The 20,419-nt window shown below is 39.9% G+C and overlaps 1 protein-coding gene across 3 annotated transcripts in view; it reads right to left on the reverse strand.

The window, feature by feature from the left end:
• Nucleotides 1-1,912: 1,912 nt before the first annotated feature.
• snx27b (sorting nexin 27b) overlaps nt 1,913-20,419 on the reverse strand; it is an 81,104-nt gene continuing 62,597 nt past the window's right edge. For 2 of the 3 annotated variants that reach the window (XM_061881956.1, XM_061881958.1), the window contains exons 13-14: nt 3,589-3,635; nt 1,913-3,492 (exon numbers count right to left, since the gene is read on the reverse strand). In XM_061881956.1, the coding sequence (XP_061737940.1) occupies nt 3,436-3,492; nt 3,589-3,635 (104 nt within the window). In that variant the 3' untranslated portion in view covers nt 1,913-3,435. Of the gene's footprint in view, nt 3,493-3,588; nt 3,636-20,419 lie in introns of those variants that run through there. The other variant, XR_009803493.1, reaches the window with a different exon arrangement.

Here is a 20,419-nt window from a genome sequence, read left to right on the forward strand (position 1 = left end):
TTGCTAGATGACAGCATCTAGCAAAGCAACACACTATATTGCCAAAAGTATATGGTCACCTGCTTTTACTCAACAATGAACTTGAAGTGGCGCATTCAAAGTTCCTTTCACTGGAACTAAGGGGCCAAGCCCAACTCCTGAAAAACCAACCCACACCATACGTCCTCTAACACCAATTTTCACACTCAGCAAAATGCACCATTCTCCTGGCAACCTCCAAACACTGACTCGTCCATCAGATTGCCAGATGGAAAAGCGTGATTCATTACTTCAGAGAACACGTCTCCACTGCTCTAGAGTCTAGTGGCGACTTGCTTTACACCACTGCATCGGCAATTTGCATTGGACTTGGTGACGTATGGCTTGGATGCAGCTTTACGGCCATGGAAACCCATTCCATGAAGCTCTCTGCGTATTGTACGTGGGCTAATTGGAAGGTCACATTAAGTTTGGAGCTAGGTCTTAACTGACGGTGCAGAAAGTCTTTGCACTTTGCGCTTCAGCATCCGCTGACCCCTCTCTGTCAGTTTATGTGGCCTTCCACTTGGTGGCTGACTTGCTGTTGTTCCCCAACTCTTCACTTTTCCTATTATAAAGTTGACTTTGGAATAGTTAGGAGCAAGGAAATTTAACGACTGGATTTGTTGCACAGGAGGCATTCTATGATTTCCAAGCTGGAAATCACTGAGAGCGGCCCATTCTTTCACATATGTTTGTAGAAACAATCACCATGCCCAAGTGATTGATTTTATACACCAGGTCAAGTGATTAGGACACCTGAGTCTCATCATTTGGCTGGGTGGCCAAATACTTTTAGCAATACAGTGTATATATATATATATATATATATATATATATATATATATATATATATATATATATATATATATATATAATATATATACTGTGTGTATGCATATATATATATATACATATATATACTGAGTGTATGTATATATATATATATATATATATATATATATATATACACATATATGTATATACATACACACAGATACATGTATATATATAAATACACACACATATGCATATATATACATACACATGTATACGTATATTATATATATATACACACACACACATATATATATATAATATATATATATATATATATAATATATATATATATATATATATATATATATATATATATATATATATATACAGAGAGAGAGAGAGAGAGAGAGAGAGAGAGATTAATCACAAATACCTATATTGTGTCGCTTCATACTAGTTTTGGTAGGATTGCGGATTATGGTGAAAATAATATTTTAAATATATTTATTTTGTGGCAAAGTGAAACAACTTTATTTTGTTATTTTTCGTTATACTGCCATTATCTGGAGGTTTGTAATAACTACGAATAAATAATAATGAATAATAAATAACAATAAATATTCTCGCGACCCCGGAAGGGAATAAGCAGTAGAAAATGGATGGATGGATGGATTCTTGGGCTTCACGGTGGCAGAGGGGTTAGTGCGTCTGCCTCACAATACGAAGGTCCTGCAGTCCTGGGTTCAAATCCAGGCTCGGGATCTTTCTGTGTGGAGTTCGCATGTCCTCACTCCGGGTACTCCGGCTTCCTCCCACTTCCAAAGACATGCACCTGGGGATAGGTTGATTGGCAACACTAAAAATTGGCCCTAGTGTGTGAATGTGAGTGTGAATGTTGTCTGTCCATCTGTGTTGGCCCTGCGATGAGGTGGCGACTTGTCCAGGGTGCACCCCGCCTTCCGCCCAATTGTAGCTGAGATAGGCGCCAGCGGCCCCTGCGACCCCAAAAGGGAATAAGCGGTAGAAAATGGATGGAATAAATATTCTTAATACATAATCAAAAGTTACAAAGAGGGTTTGCTGTAAAAGTAGTCTTTTATTACTTTTCCAGAAACTAAATGCAGGCATTACGTACATCAACAGCCATAATGTTTTCATTTCAAGCTCCAATGGCACTGTATTGGAATATATGTAAGGCGTGGCATGGTTGGGAGCGTGGCCGTGCCAGCAACCTGAGGGTTCCTGGATCGATCTCCCGCATCTACTAACGGAGTCACGTCCGTCGTGTCCTTGAGCAAGACACTTTACCCTTGCTCCTGATGGGTCGTGGTTAGGGCCTTGCATGGCAGCTCCCGCCATCAGTGTGTGAAAGTGTGTGTGAATGGGTGAATGTGGAAATAGTGTCAAAGCGCTTTGAGTACCTTGAAGGTAGAAAAGTATAACCCATTTACTATTTACCATATATAAACTGTAAAAAGTGACCGTTAAAACTACGGCAAGCAATTTTAAAATAGCAACAGTAAAACATTGTAAAATAAAAAATAGTTTATCACAGTAGTAAAAACAGTGGATTCCTGCAAACCAAGAAACAGTAGATAACCTAAATTACTATTGTTATAATACATAGAAAACACATGAAAAATTGTACAATGCATTTGCAAATACTGTATTGTCACACAACCATGCAAATACAATTCACAGTATTATTCTGTCTAAAGTAAACATTTTTGCAGAGTGTATATTAAAATTGAGAGCATACTTTTTTTTTTAAGCGGTTTTGTGTTAAAGCATTAGCCGAGTTAACTTTTGGTTAACATGTTTTCTTGTAGTTTTGTGACAAATCGTTTTAGACATTGAGGGGTTATGTCTATGTGCTTCATTGTAAACTGCATTGAAATGAAATATGTTCAAGTGTGCTGGAACTGGTTGCAAGCAGCTATTTAAGAGATACGGAGCATTTAATACTCATTTTTTATTAGCTCACTTAAAGGAACACGTTACAAAAGGCCATGTTGTAAGGTTGTACAAATACTTTCAAGTTAAAATCCTTATGTGGCGCTCACATGTCCCAGAAAGACAGGCATTTTGCAGACACTAGTATTGGCGATGGGGCAGCATAGTGGAGATGTTGTTAGCGTTTGTGCCTCACATTTGGAAGGCCCTGGGTTTGATACCCGGGCTGGTGGTCTTTGTGTGTAGAGTTTGCATGTTCTTCCCATGACCGTGTGCATTCTCACCGGCTTCCTCCCACACCCTGGAGAGAGGCTGATTGACAACACGAAAATTGGCCGTAGTTTTTTTTTTCACGGTGAGTTTATGTCAACCACAGTTGCCACTATTTTACTGTAAATTCCATAGTTTTTTTGTGAACAGGTAAACAATGTATCATTTTTTTTTACATGAACTTACCTTAAGTAAAAACAGTTATCAACTTTGAAATTTCGGATACGTAATGCCCTATACATCGTGACTGTATTTTTTAAATATGAATTCCTAGCAACCATAGATGCCAGTACTTTGCCGTAAATTGTGCAGATTTTTTTAACAGTGTAGAAATCCAGCAGTAAGCTTCATTCAGCAGACAATTCATGTTTTTTGTCCATCACAACTACAACCAGGCGTCATCTTAGTCCGTTTTTATGGTCTCCATTTTAGCATTAATAACCATGTGAAGGTCTGGGTTCGTGAAATGATCTGAAAGGTGAAAACATTGATTACATCATAAATATTACATCATAAATATTACAATATAATATTTAGTGTGAAATATTCATTCATAATCATTCTCACCTGCAGCAAAAGCACAAATATCAGTGGGCCTTTGAAGAAGGACATCCCTGCAAGACAAACAGAAAAGTGCACCGTGCAATCATTTAAATGAGATATGTACAGTAACTAAATTTAACACACAATCTAAAACATTAAAACAATATCACATTTTATTTAACATAATCTGATGAAATACTCTCAAATTGCAATAATTAATACATAGTCTAAAAAAACAAATATATTTGCAGAACTATAAAATCACAGCAACATTTCCTATACGCACGGCAAAACATTATACACAAAACAAATGTTTTAATGAAATGTAAAGTTATATTAAATTATGTTTGATTTTGTGGCAATTAACATTATTTTAAACATGTATTAATGTGAATTTTAACAAATACTTATGTGAAATGGTCATGTGAGCAGTTGCCCTCATCAGAATGTGTCTATAATACAGTTAATGATTATTACTTATTAAACAGAACCAACCAGGTTTTGTGTAATGTGTTCATCACTCTGCGTTTAGAGTAAAACCAATTAAAATGCTGGACGAAAATGTTTCGTAAAAACCTGAGAAAATCTCCAACCAAGATCTCCACCTCAGGATGCGCCATAAGGTACTTCTCGTTGTCGATCCTCGTCTGGATCTGTGTTCCAATAGCAGTTTTTTATCAAAACTCACCACGTTTTCTTTTATTTAGATTATTTGTCCTACTTTGAACAAGCGCAGTTTCTCCCGCTGTTCGGCGTTTAGAACGCCGTCGTCCAGTGTTCCCGACTCGTTTTCAGCCTCCATGTGTCCTCCAGAAACACTTTCGGTCGACGATAAAAGTTTCTCCCGCTGTTCGGCGTTTAGAACGCCGTCGTCCAGTGTTCCCGACTCGCTTTCAGCCTCCATGTGTCCTCCAGAAACACTTTCGGTCGACGATAAAAGTGCCGGGTAAGGACTTCATCTGCTGCTGACACAAACAACTGTTGCTACGGAAACGGTTGATTGTAGTTACAGCATATTGCCACAAGATGGCACACAACACCAGATGGATGTCAAATACCCTGCTTACTGCAAATATAAATGCTTTGTAGCGAATAATGACGTCATAACGTGTAACCTCCACAATAAAATGTTACGTGCTCTTTTGTGCTCATTGTCCATATTATTAGGTACACCACAATCGCATCATATCAAATTAAAGGAGCCATATGTAATCATTTAGTTTTTTCCATTTGCTTACACACAATTTTACTAACTGTGTCTTTTTTCAAAAGGATATGCACACGTTTCCAAACACCACATTCAATTTTCTTAATTCCTAGATTATTTGCAAAATGTATGCCCATTCATCAAAATAAAGCAAGCATTTATAAAAATGCAGTTTTATTTTCATCTCACTCACACAGACTTCAAATTGTAAGACACTATTGGAGTGACTTACCCACAACAGCAGGGGTGTCAAACTCAAATACAGAGTGGGCAAACATTTAAAACTGAACAAAGCGGTGGGCCGAGGTTGAACAAATTAATCCTTTGATAGGGACCCAAACATGTTTTGCATTGAATATTGACCAAGAAAGGCTTATATAACTTTATAGTGACATGCAAAATCGAGTTTTAAATAATAATAATTAAAAATATCAATGGCATGTCAAATAAAATAAAAACACAAATTAAATACCTATTTTTGGCGGCGGGTTTGAGTTGGGACGGGGTTTGGTGGTAGCGGGGGTGTATATTGTAGCGTCCCGGAAGAGTTAGTGATGCAAGGGGTTCTGGGTATTTGTTCAGTTGTGTTTACGTTGTGTTTATGTTGTGTTACGGTGCGGATGTTCTCCCGAAATGTGTTTGTCATTCTTGTTTGCTGTGGGTTCACAGTGTGGCGTATATTTGTAACAGTGTTAAAGTTGTTTATACGGCCACCCTCAGTGTGACCTTTATGGCTGTTGACCAAGTATGCTTGCATACACTTGTGTGTATGTATGAGCCGCTTATATTATGTGAGTGGGCCGTGACGCTGTTTGTATGGAGGAAAAGCGGACGTGGTAATATGTAGAGAACGCCAAAGGCAGTGCTTTTACGGCCCGCCCCCAATATTATTGTCCATGTGGAAATCGGGAGAAATTCTGGAGGGGCACTGAACTTCGGGAGTCTCCCGGGAAAATTGGGAGGGTTGACGAGTATGAGTATTAGTGGTGAATGCGGTGTTACAGCGGCGGGCCAGCTCTAATGTTAATTTGATATTGCCTCAAGGGCCAAATGAAATTACACGGCAGGCCAGATTTGGCCCGCGGGCCAGAGTTTGACGCGGACCAGAGTTTGACGCCCATGCACAACAGTGATATTTACAGAACACATTTGTAAAAACAAAAAAAATATTTTACGATAAGAAATAACATGTTTGGGGCATTTTGCCCAACCTTTTTAGCATATGTGATGAATGATTACTGTAACTTGACAAAATATATTGGCAAATCTATAGCAATCGCATACTTGCCAAACTTGAGACCTCTGAATTCCGGAGATGCGGGGGTGTGTGTGTGTGTGTGGGAGGGGGGGGGGGGTTCTGGTGTTTTAGGGTAGCGGGGGTGTATATATTTTCAAGTATTTCTTTTATATATATATATATAAATATATATATAGACTCCCTTTTTAGACCAGTTGATCTGCCGTTTTTTTTTTCTTTTTCTTCTATGTCCCGCTCTCCCTTGTGGAGGGGGTCCGGTCCGATCCGGTGGCCATGTACTGCTTGCCTGTGTATCGGCTGGGGACATCTCTGCGCTGCTGATCCGCCTCCGCTTGTGATGGTTTCCTGCTGGCTCCGCTGTGAACAGGACTCTCGCTGCTGTGTTGGATCCGCTTTGGACTGGACTCTCGCGACTGTGTTGGATCCATTGTGGATTGAACTCTCACAGTATCATGTTAGACCCGCTCGACATCCATTGCTTTCCTCCTCTCTAAGGTTCTCATAGTCATCATTGTCACCGACGTCCCACTGGGTCATTATTGTCACCGATGTCCCACTGGGTGTGAGTTTTCCTTGCCCTTATGTGGGCCTACCGAGGATGTCGTGGTGGTTTGTGCAGCCCTTTGAGACACTAGTGATTTAGGGCTATATAAGTAAACATTGATTGATTGGTATATATATATATATATATATATATATATATATATATGTATACACATATATATGTATAAATAATCTGTTCATGAATGAGTATATCTGTTCGGCCACCGTGTTCAATGTATAAGTCTGATCTACAAAATTTGCAGGCAGCATACTCCTTCCCCTTCGAGCTGTCCTGGATGAACTGAAATAATTTTTTCCAATCATTTTGGAACTTGCAAGTGTACTTATTCTTCTTACTCGTCGTCGCAATGTCTCTTCTTCGTTCTTGCCGTACGTAGTTTTGAAGAAATGCATGATGGGAATCCAGATGTGTATTAACGTGCCGGCTGGAATAAACACACTTTGAGAAATAGCCCCGTGCCAGCCTACTTTATGGGTTATAGATAAACCTGTGGATAATGGACATATATATAATAGTCTCCTTTTCATAGGAGAGAGGACGCTAAAGGCAGTGCCTTTAAGGCACGCCCCCAATATTGTTGTCCGGGTGGAAATCTGGAGAAATTCGGGAGAATGGTTGCCCCGGGAGATTTTCGGGAGGGGCACTGAAATTCGGGAGTCTCCCGGGAAAATCGGGAGGGTTTGCAAGTAAGAACAATCGTCATTGTTTAATTTGAAGATTACTGTAACGTATTATTTTCGGGTCTCCCCATGTCTAGCATTAAAAGATTACAGTTGGTACAAAATGCGGCTGCTAGACTTTTGACAAGAACAAGAAAGTTTGATCACATTACGCCTGTACTGGCTCACCTGCACTGGCTTCCTGTGCACTTAAGATGTGACTTTAAGGTTTTACTAATTAAGTATAAAATACTACAGGGTCTAGCTCCAGCCTATCTTGCCGATTGTATTGTACCATATGTCCCGGCAAGAAATCTGCGTTCAAAAGACTCCGGCTTATTAGTGATTCCTAGAGCCCCAAAAAAGTCTGCGGGCTATAGAGCGTTTTCCGTTCGGGCTCCAGTACTCTGGAATGCCCTCCCGGTAACAGTTCGAGATGCTACCTCAGTAGAAGCATTTAAGTCTCACCTTAAAACTCGTCTGTATACTCTAGCCTTTAAATAGACCTCCTTTTTAGACCAGTTGATCTGCCGCTTCTTTTCTTTCTCCTATGTCCCCCCCTCCCTTGTGGAGGGGGTCCGGTCCGATGACCATGGATGAAGTACTGGCTGTCCAGAGTCGAGACCCAGGATGGACCGCTCGTCGGGACCCAGGATGGACCGCTCGCCTGTATCGGTTGGGGACATCTCTACGCTGCTGATCCGCCTCCGCTTGAGATGATCTCCTGTGGACGGGACTCTCGCTGCTGTCTTGGATCCGCTTGAACTGAACTCTCGCGGCTGTGTTGGAGCCACTATGGATTGAACTTTCACAGTATCATGTTAGACCCGCTCGACATCCATTGCTTTCGGTCCCCTAGAGGGGGGGGGGGGTTGCCCACATCTGAGGTCCTCTCCAAGGTTTCTCATAGTCAGCATTGTCACTGGTGTCCCACTGGATGTGAATTCTCCCTGCCCACTGGGTGTGAGTTTTCCTTGCCCTTTTGTGGGTTCTTCCGAGGATGTTGTAGTCGTAATGATTTGTGCAGTCCTTTGAGACATTTGTGATTTGGGGCTATATAAATAAACATTGATTGAAGTGGACCTATACGTAAGGAGTTTAAGAGAAAGTAAAAATATCCTGTAATCTTTTCAAGAACTGCTCAACAATGATGCTACAAACTGAAAATATTTATCTTTACCACAGTCAGGTAAAGTTACGTATCACAGTAGTCAAGTATGATATGCAGTACAAGACATATAAAAATGTTTGAAAAAAAATCTGGGGATATAAATAACAAACGAAAAAAACTAGCTGGAGAATCCACGTGAAAGCTGTATTTTCAATTTATCACCTGTGTCTCTTTACACCTGGTGGATGTGATTAACCAATGTGTTCAATTGTGTAAATCGACCACGAAGTAACTTCACAATCCTTATCTTTGTTTAAAGTGGTAAAGTGTATGTAAATGTGTGTGTATCACCATAAATGATTCCCAGGCGCGGCACCACTGCTGCCCACTGCTGCCCACTGCTCATTCACTTCCCAGGGGGGGGATACAAGGTGATGGGTCAAATGCAGAGGACACATTTCACTACACTTAATTGTGTGTGTGACAATAATTGGTACTTTAACTTCAACTTAAAGGCCTACTGAAACCACACAGTCTGATAGTTTATACATCAATGATGAAATATTAACATTGCAACACATGCCAATACGGCCTTTTTCGTTCACTAAATTCCAATTTTAAATTTCTCGAGAGTTTCGTCTTGGAAACGTCGTGTAATGATGACGTGTACGCAGGACGTCACAGGTTTTTAGGAACTATGAGCGCTACGCACACACACAGATAAAAGTCGTCTGCTTTAATGGCATAGTTACACAGTATTTTGGAGATCTGTGTTGCTGAATCTTTTGCAATTTGTTCAATTAATATTGGAGAAGCCACAGTAGAAAGATGGAGTTGGGAAGCTTTAGCCTTTAGCCACTCAAACACACGGTGATTCCTTGTTTAAAATTCCCGGAGCTGAAACTTCAAGCGCGGTCAAGCAGACATTTCTACAGACCAAATGTCAACCAGCAGGTTTCGGTGAGAAAATTGTGGTTAAATAGTTGCCACTTACCGGATAACAGCTGAGCTTGTGTCGTCCGTACAGCTGCCGTCGACACCCGTGAGACATTGGCGTCAACACACCCGTGGACACACCCCTCTGACTATCAGGTAATATTAAACTCACTAAAACACTAGCAACACAATCGAAAGATAAGGGATTTCCCTAAATTATCCTACTAAATGTGTTTAAAAACATCGGAATACGTCCAGATGCTATCGCGTTTTTTTTTTTTAACTGTTTTTTTTTTTTTTTTAGTCCGTCGCTATCAATATCCTCAAACACAAATCTTTCATCCTCGCTCAAATTAATGGGGAAATTGTCGTTTTCTCGGTCCGAATCACTGTTTTTGTTTGAGGCTCCCATTAAAATCAATGTGAATATGTGAGGAGCCCCCACACTTGCGACGTCATCATCTGCGACTTCCGGTAAAGGCGAGGCTTTTTTCAGGAAGTACCAAAAGTGGCGAACTTTATCGTCGATGTTCTCTACTAAATCCTTTCAGCAAAAATATGGCAATATCGCGAAATGATCAAGTATGACACATACTGTAGAATGGACCTGCTATTCCCGTTTAAATAAGAAAATCTCATTTCAGTAGGCCTTTAACAATCGGAGTGTATGTGTAAAGTGTGAAAATGTGTGTATAACCATCGTTATCTGTGTGCAAGATGGGAAAGTGTATGTAAAGCATTGTGTGTAATATTTCGCAGAAACTGTGAGGGAGAGTCTATGCCTAATATTAGGCAAATCTGCACAGTGGTTTTGCTTACTGTGTCTAGATTTTTGTTAACTGTGTGAACATTTAAAATGTAGTGTGTAAACAATTGGAAACAACTGTAATGTCAAGTCATCATTAAATGGCCCTGATATGTCAAAAGGCATTAATAAATCATGTTCTTTCCAAATATCTTTATAACTGATAACTGTAGTTCAGCTGGTATATGCTCATTTCAAAATTAGATTTACAGTCACAAAATCATGTTATTGTTTTCATTTTGATGTGCTACCCTCTACTGTTTGACCAGTAAGAAAGTCCGTGAGTGTGTCACGTTCAGGTTGCCAGTTACACACTGACATTATTGTCTAGCTACTGCCACTGGTAAAGTTACCAAACATGTCAGACATTAGTAAATCTAAAAGGCTTTGTTACGATTCTCAACTTATTCAATATTTGTATCAGGGATGTTTTGAAAGATGGAGACGATTGAAGGCGAAGAATGTTTTTTCATCTGACGCCAAACTACCTAATTTCCTCCTTGATAGGTAAGTCAGGCATTTACGTTTTCTTATTGTAATAAATGGAAATGGACATTTCGTATGTAAACTATATAGTCCAATACAGTCTATGATCTTGTCAACAAAGCTTGTATGTTCATGCAATGAATGCTTGGGAGCGAAGCACCATCACACTAGTATGGTATTGCCATACTAGCGGCTATACCATACCAATATAAAATTGTAAAGTACAGTACATTTGCAAATACTGTAATGTCACAAGCATGCAAATAAAATTAACGGTATAATTCTGTCTTAAGTAAATATTATGCTGATCGTATATTTTTTTAGGGGTTTGTGCAAAGCATTAGCCGAGTTAACTAATACTTAACCATTCACAAACTGATACTAGCCCGGCCACACATCACACATCGACATAAGCTAAGGGGGGAATATATGCCCGTTGCCTGTATGTGTGATGTATGTGTCATCCAACTGACAGGGCAAAATATATTTTCGACAAATAAAACCTATGTGGATACGGATAGTGTCAGTGCCTATTTCATTCTCAATATTCTGGGAAGTAGGTTCCAACATTAGCATGGTTAATTGCGCCTGCTGGTACTGCATGTGCATCAGGCACATATGGGGTGGTATTTGCTTGGCACAATATAATTACATGTAATGATTGTCTACTTTGTATATTGACCAGCATCAAAACGTAATGTGGGTTGGCTCATAGAATTGCACTCTGCACTGACAGAGTGCGTACATGGAAGAGGATGCAGTGTGTCAGGTTGGATGCAACATGGAGTTATACTGAATGAAATGTGGCGGTAATTTTACTCTTGGCCTTGGCTTGCCATCAAAGTAGGCCTATGGGATATATAATATATAATCTATATTATTATATAAAATTTCTATATATATAATATATTCCTCAGCTTTTCCGGTAAGGTCTTTTCAGGTGTACTGGAGAGGAGGCTATGCCGGATAGCCGAAACTCGGATTCAGGAGGAACAGTGTGGTTTTCGTCCTGGTCGTGGAACTGTGGACCAGCTTTATACTCTTGGCAGGGTCCTTGAGGGTGCATGGGAGTTTGCCCAACTCATTTTCAGTAACTTACTATCCAGATTGTCTACACCAGTTATTTTGTTGTCTGGAAGAGAGTGTAGTAACCTCTCAACCTCGCTGACTTCAACCTAATGAAAAGTGAATTCACAGCCCTTATTATCCATTATAATAGTCCTAATGAGGTCAGCTGATTTGTTGTTATTGGATATATCTGTACCATGCCTTAATTGAGATACCTTGTCAACATAATAGTTATTAAAATGATTTGCAATTTCAAATGGCTTAGTGAGTACCAACCCATTTGATTCAACAAAAGGTGTACAGACATTGTTCTTTCTAACCATGATTTCATTCAAAACATTCCATAAGTTTTTGCTATCATATCTCACATTATATAACCTCTGTTTGTAATATAACCTTTTTTCAGTTTGTTTAACTTAGTGACCCGGTTATAAACCTCTGTTTGTAATATACCCTTTTTTTCAGTTTGTTTAACTTAGTGACCGGTTATATAACCTCTGTTTGTAATATACCCTTTTTTTCAGTTTGTTTAACTTAGTGACCCGGTTTCTTAAGGAACCGTACTTAGGCCTGTCAACAATTAAACATGAGTTGACTGAGGCTTTTTTAGCCGTGTCTCTTTCTGTCATTAAACTCCTAAGTCAATTATCAATCCATGGGGGAGACTTAGTTTTGACTGAAAACTTTTTCATAGGGGCATGCTTGTCCACAACACTCATGTGCATTAACATAAATAAATCCAGTGCAGCCTCAGGGTCTTCCTCAATGCACACCTCGTTCCAATTTAAACAGGATATTTCATCAATAAAACACTCTTCATCAAATCTCTTATAAGACCTTGTAAAAATAATTTTCGCTTAAGGTTTAGACAGGCTGCATACATTCAACGTGAGCTAACACCAGGCCCCTTAGTGCAGGACATAACAGTACTGGAAGTAGTCATGACACAGGCCAAACAAAGATGCTAAAAACACCCACCACGCCCATTCTAATAAAGCCAGGGGGTAACCTTGGGGTCCCGATACAGCTGTCCATCGATGTACAGCCTATCCACTGTTAGTGCCACTCTCTTGTTCTGGGCCCGGTTCTCTCTCATGATCGGTGACAGTTTCTTTCTCCTATCGTTGATCTCAGCCGGAAGTGGTCATTTAACCAGAAAGGGGTCACTTTCAGTTCCTTTCCTCTGCTTTTCAACAACTCTTTGTGCTTAAAATGCTCAAAACGAGCTATTACGGGACAGACTTTATTGTCCACAAGTCTGCCCATTCTGTGCACTCTGAAGAAAGTAATGTCTCTTACCACCTCCGGGAGAGTTTGAGCTTATCCGACATGAACTCTCTTACAGTTTTTTACGGATCGGCGTCGCCCTTTCGGATCTCCAAGAATATGAGATTGTCTCTCATGTCCCTGCACTGTATATCCAACTGCGTGTCTTCAATGCGCCTATAGTCCGCGGTGAGAAAGTCGGTAGATCTCCCCATTTCAGTCATCGCACCTCTCAGAAAGGCATTATACTTCATTACATCCCTCAATCTCCTTCTCACTGAATTCCAGGCTACTTCTCAACTCACGGATGTCCTGCTGTAGTGCATCCAGAATATCCAACTTGCTGAGTCTTGCGTTGATAGATTCTAATACAGGTGCGTCCACCTCCATGTTTCCGCCCGGCTCACCTCCGCTATCGGTCGAGTCTCGCTGGCTGGTTGTTTGACTTCACACGCAGTTCCACCAGACACCTCCGTCTTGCCACTCTTTATGTTGGTTATCACAACTGTGACTGTCCAAAAACCCGGTATAAACACGTGCGATCGTTAAAATACAAAGCTCAAGGCGAGCTGGAGGTTAGCGACTGGCTAGCTATTCACCTGGCTAAAAACAAACCAAGCTAGCTAGCGGTCAGTGATGTTTTTAGACAAACAAGGACACATCAAGACGCGGATCTCAGACGCGCTCCCTGTGGTGTGAGAGTGTCTCTAAGGGTGGGCGGAGGGGGGTTAGCAGGTGGGTAGACTCCTCCCCTCTAGATTGTCCGAAATGTCCTTTAGAAAAAGGAGAAAAAAACCATAGACTTGGGCAGGGCTGGAGACCTTAGGGACGGAGTCAAAAATGCAGGTGAATGTGGTTGACTAAACCTACATCTAGAAAAAATGTCCTGATAGAATTTTATTTTTTTATTAACGTCCAAATCTTTAAAAGCTGGCTGAGAGTCAGAATCTTTAAAAAAAAAAATCTTCACTGATGTCACCGGGGGGGCGTTACCGAAATGACGTCACTGCTGCTGTCCGTGAGAGGGACAGGCCAGCCGGAGGAAAGTTTGGGAAAAGAAACAAAAGAATCACCAGGCTTGTGAGGGGAATCTTGGCTGTGTTCTGGAGAGGGAATTCGTGGAGTGAGAGCGTCACTATTGCGAGGCGAAGCCCTCTTATGGGTCTTCTGCCTACGCTGGCCAGTGCTTTGGGTTGAGAGGGAACATCTCTGTACTAGGAAGAATCTAGCGGGGCCAGGAACCCACTCGGTCCCCGCATCACATCCTCACCTGGCCCGCAGCAGAGTGTCTCCATCTCCCACGCTCGGAGCAAAGTCCACGAGCCCTTGTCGAAGACGTCCTCTTTTAAGCTCGACGCAAAGGAATCATTCTTAGCTCGGATCCTACTGTGAAGACTGTGTGGCATAACGATGCCGAATTTGTTCCTCCGAGGATGCGTCGGGCAAGAACACAGTGAAAGGTAAGAAATAAAGGATTTATTAAAGTAATAAAACAGTCTAGAAACAAAACACTGGTGCTAAACAGAAAAAGGCAAACACAAAGCGCTAGCATGGATGCTAGGAAAACAAATGGAAACCCAAATATTAGGCACGAAGGCACGAAAAGGGAAAACAAAACATTTAGCATGAGAGCTAGGAATAAACAAAGGCGTAGCGTGTAAGCTAGTGAGAATATACATCTAAAGCAGTCGTCACTGTTGCCCGAAGGCAAATTAGGATCCCAGCCAGAACAACGAAAAGGGGTGAACTTAAATAACGCAGCAATCAATAGTAACAGGTGTGCGGGAACCGAGAGTAGCAGGTGGAACTAATAAACAACCATGGTGACTAAGCAAACAGGAAATAAGGAAGTCAAACAAGTGATACCAAAATGGAACAAAAACAAGAATATGGGTATAATTTTTACATCGGATCATAACAGAAAATGTATAAAATCAAATGCAATGGTAGCTCAATCTACAAGTTCCAATTGTTTTGAGACATAGGATGGAACCCTGAGTTCTTTTTTGCATGAAAATAGCCATACACTTAAATTAGTGGTAAAAGTGTAATATACTAACCTAGTTTTAGATTGTGTTCCCTATAAACATGTCACATTTGTTGAGGTTATTGCAAAATCCCAAGTCAGAGCTTGTTGGTCTAGTCGTATGATTCTCACCTGAGGTCTGGGGTTCAATTACTGAAAAAGCTTGTGTTCATTTATGCATGAAAATTGTACTGAATCAAATTTTTTGTTAAAAAGTGCAGTTACAGGTTGTCTCCAAAGATAAAATATAAACTTTTTTGAGAATTCGGTGGTAGTTAACATAGGGTTTGTTGGTCTAGTGGTATGTATCTTGCTTTGAGTGCGAGAAGTCCGGGGTCCAATTTCTGGACAAGCTCCTAACAGTGGTTTAAAATTCATGTGTATACTCTAGCCTTTAAATAGACCCCCTTTTTAGGCCAGTTGATCTTCCGTTTCTTTTCTTTTTCTCCTCTGCCCCCCTCTCCCTTGTGGAGGGAGGGGACACAGGTCCGGTGGCCATGGATGAAGTACTGGCTGTCCAGAGTCAGGACCCAGGATGGACCGCTCGTCCAAAGTCGGGACCCAGGATGGACCGCTCGCCTGTGTATCGGTTGGGGACATCTCTGCGCTGTTGATCCGCCTCCGGTTGGGATGGTTTCCTGCTGACTCCACTGTGGTCGGGACTCTCGCTACTATGTTGGATCCACTTTGGACTGCATTTTCACCGTTATGTTAGATTCAATATAGATTGAACTTTCACAATAAAATGTTAGACCCGTAACACATTATAAACGCAACATAACAAATACTCAGAATCCCAAGCATCCCTGACTCTTCCGGGCTCCATTATACACCCTCACTAGCCCCCCCCACCCCGTGCATCGGTTGAGGTGGGCGGGATTGGGGGGGTGTATAATGGAGTCAGGGTTGCATGTGATTATGGGTATTTGTTATGTTGCGTTTATAATATGTTACAGTGCGGATGTTCTCCCGAAATGTGTTTGTCATTCTTGTTTGGTGTGGGTTCCCGGTGTGGCGCATATTAGTAAGAGTGTTAAAGTTGTTAATATCACAACCCTCAGTGTAACCTGTATTGCTGTTAAGTATGCCATGCAGTCGCTTATGTGTGTCTGCAGAAGCCTCATACAACATGTGAATGGGCTGATAAGCTGTTTGTTACGGTTGTGGAGGGCGCTAAACACATTGTCATCATAGCACGACCTTATTATGGTTGTTTGGGTGAAAACCAGCAGACAGTCAAGAGAAAGGTTGCTCTGAAAATCGGTAGTCTCCCGGAAAAATTGAGATGGTTGGCAAATGTGATGTTGTCAAGCGGCATTCAAATAAAACTTGCGGGCCGCACTAATATTACATTTTCATATTAAGGTGCGGGCCGTGTGTCCAAGACCCCTGGTTAATACATAGCACAAAGATAAAAAAACTTTGTACGTTGTGTGATTTCATTTTAAATTTCAAAAGAGTCCCATAGTTTTCTTTATTTTTTGAAAAGGGTCAAAATGGCTCTTTGAGTGGTAAAGGTTGCCGACCCCTGCAGTAGATAATGGTACATATGTACAAAATAAACCACAAGATGTTAGTACATCAATCGAGGGAAATGATCAAACTACATACATGGCATACTGTAATTTGATTTTGATATTTTTTTATCTTGATGGATTGAAAATGAACACCATTGAGTTGACTGATGAACATCATCACATCATTCATTCAGAAAATATAAATGACAACAAATAAAGATAGTATACTATTAACCGCAACATGTTCTGTACATTTTCAGAATGTGCTTCTTCTATTTCCAAACACAGAAAACAATCTGAAGGTGTCTTTATTTTGAAGTTATCGTGCAGGGATTTTACCAGTCCGGCCCACCTGGGAGTATATTTTACTCCATTTGGCCCCTAATCTAAAATGAGTTTGACACCCCTGTTATAAACGTATCACTTTCCCCTGGCACTGTTCCCCTAGCATTAAAAAACGCGGTTAATTACCCTTTGCTCAAAAGACCTAACCTCCATCCTGAACTCATGGTAAACTACTGTCCCACCTTTCCTTTATTTTGAAACTCGTCGAAAAAAATTGTTGCACAGCAGCTAAATGAACATTTAGCGTCAAACATTCATTGTGAACCCTTTCAATCTGGTTTCAGGGCAAATCACTCTATGGAGACAGCCATCGCAAAAATGACTAATGATCTATTGCTAACGATGGATTCTGATGCATCATCTATGTTGCTGCTTCTTGATCTTAGCGTTGCTTTCCATACCGTCAATCAGAATATTTTATTAGAGCGTAATAAAACACAGATTGGTGTGTCAGACTTAGCCTTGTCTTGGTTTAACTCTTATCTTACTGACAAGATGCAGTGCGTCTCCCATAACAATGTGACCTCGGACTATGTTAAGGTAACGTGGAGTTCCCCAGGGTTCGGTTCTTGGCCTTGTACTCTTCAGCAACTACATGCTGCTGCTAAGTGATATCATACACAGATATGGTGTTAGCTTTCACTGTTATGCTGATGACACCCACCTCTAAATGCCCCTAAAGCTGACCAACATGGGAGATTGTAGTCAGCTGGAGGTGTGTCTTAATGAAATCAAACAATGGATGTCTGCTAACTTTTTGCAACTCAATGCCAAGAAAAGGGAAATGCTGATTGACGGTCCTGCTAGACACCAACCTCTATTTAATAATACCACCAAACGATTACACAAGGAGACTGGGTAAAGAAACTGGGTAATATCCTCCACTCAACTCTCTCGTTTGAGTCACACATTAAGAGTGTTACAAAACGGCCTTCTTTCATCTCCGTAATATCGCTAAAATGTGTTCCCTGATGTGGGATCTGAGCAGAGGATGTCGTTGCGGCTTGTGCAGCCCTTTAAGACACTAGTGATTTATGGCTATATAAGTAAACTTTGATTGATAAAAATCAATGTTGTTAAGAATTGACCTATTTAAGGCTCCCATTACTTCACATCAACAATTCCATTTTGAAATATTTTTGGGTGAAAATATTGCATATTTTGTGTTTGCTCTTTTGAAAATAAAATATAAAAAATGTTCTTTGGTAAAAAGGGCATAAAACAAATAAAAATACATACCTATAATCAATATAAGATACATATAAAAAACAAAGTTTTCTTTAACAAAATAAAAACATGAAAAAAATAATAAAAAAATATTCGACATACAGAAGTTGAAGTTGAACTAGAGAGTTAAAGTAGCAGTAGAGTGGAAAAACGAGTTGCCTTTATATTGAAGCTATTATCATATATATATGATTTGTGACACCAAAAGACTTCCAAAGTTTGCGGATAAATAGATATGATCAAAATAATATCGATCTCACGGAGATTCTCGAGTCGATTTCAGAGAAAATGAGGAAGCCCGTCAGGTGATCCGTGACGTAGCATTAGATACCACAGATCCCTTCTCCGTTAACAACAATGCTAATCAAGCAGACTTTTTGAGAGCCAACAACAATTATTTTGGGAAAATTATGATCCAAAACCTTATATTTTTGAGCCCAAACACAAACAGGATGCAGTTTTGTGACACTAGCCTCTGCAGCATTGCTAGGTGCTAACCATACAAACTAACAATAACAAACCAAAATAAAACAAACACTTACTGTAATATTTCCACTCTCACTGGGATGTCGACTGACGGGACGTTCACATAATTCTGTTTACGTAAAGATTTAATCACAATCCTCCAAAAAAGTTAAAAAAAAGCTCCTGCAGGAAGCGTCTGGTGGGGTCTATTTCGTCACCTCAGGGACGTCAAGGTGCATGAAATATACTCTAGAATTTACTTTTAGCAAGTTTGAGATAAAGCAGAAGCAGTTTTCAGCTCAGTGTGTCAACACCAGCAGCTTAAGCTAGCATTAGCTCACTGCTATCAATGGGCCGCTAAAATAGGCAGTAATGAGAAGATAGGCGCCAGCGCCCCCCGCGACCCCGAAAGGGAATAAGCGGTAGAAAATGGATGGATGGATGGAGAATTTTACTCATATTTTGTAAATTTTCAGGTCACGACATGTAAATGGAGTTTGTAGATCATTTTAGAGCGAGTATAATGAACAGAACAGAGGACCCTCAAACTGTTGACTCAATTGACAGCTATTTATGTTTTCGAATGCATAAAAAAGCCAAGCGAATGTGTTCTTACATAAGAATTGTGAACGATTGACAGCACATCTCTTTATAAATTTTGCGTATTTCCGGTATGACTGATCTGATAACAAAGTGGGACGGCAGAAGCGTTGTTACAGTGAAATAGAGTCTACGGAAATTGGAGCAGAATGTTCAAAATGGCTGACTGAATGTGTGGCGTTTTGTGATGTTTAAACAGTGTCTTCTGTTACAACCTGTAATGCCAGTCAATTCTTTATTGTTTTATATGTCTTTCTAGTGTGCTCTCTTTAGTGTTTTCTTGCACAGATTCCCTGTGCTTGTTTTGTCCATATCCATGTTGCATTCAACCTTACATTTTTGGACCTTTTGACATTAAATACCCATTTACTGTTGTGTTGCTTGCGGTCTCCTACTTTTTGGGGTCGCGACCTCCGCTACAAGGAGCATTCTTAACGGTTTTCACATTCTTTACAGATTGTAAATACAATTGGATATGATTTAATGGATACAATAAAACACAAATAAGCATATAAAGTCAACTTGTTTTTCCACTCTACTGGTACTGTAAATGTTGATAGTGAAACAAACAAAGAACACTTATTTTTAACACTTTAATAATTGGAGCCCTTTTGGATCCCCAAGCATTGTTGTGGGTTTTCTTTTCGGAATGGTCTTTGCTCAAAAATAATAATGAATTAAAATCACTGTCATTGTGAATTATTAACCTATTTAGGGGTCCAATTACTTCACTTAATATATTCCACTATGCAATTTTTTGGGGGGAAAATATTGTACATTTTTTGTGTTTGCTACAAAAGACCAGGTTTAAAAAAAAACATAAAATATAAAACAAGGACTATAAATCGACAGACCTGAAGTTGGTCTAGAGATTTAAATGATGAATGGAAAATAAATATGACTTATTTAAAAATTTTACATTTTAATTTTAAATTTCATTCCAGATCCCAGGGAGCAAACTAGAAATAAATAAAACTATATATATATATATATATATATATATATATATATATATATATATATATATATATATATGATTGGTTTTGGAAATTAAAAATATCAAAAACGCTATGATTTGGAAAAATGTTGGACAGCGCTTTAGTAGTGTAAAATGACTGGTCACTAAGTGTCAGTAAAGTCACATGGATGCGGTCAAGCATGTGTATATATTCCATCCATCCATCCATCTTCCACCGCTTATTTCTTTCGGGGTCGCAGGGGTGCTGGATATTCCAAGATAATAAAATATATTTGTAAAAGGAATTATTAAAAAAAAAAAAAAAAAAAAAAAGGGAACAAGGATCTGATTTGCAA

Source organism: Nerophis ophidion, linkage group LG21 (genome assembly GCF_033978795.1).
Source record: "Nerophis ophidion isolate RoL-2023_Sa linkage group LG21, RoL_Noph_v1.0, whole genome shotgun sequence".
Lineage (NCBI taxonomy): Eukaryota > Metazoa > Chordata > Actinopteri > Syngnathiformes > Syngnathidae > Nerophis > Nerophis ophidion.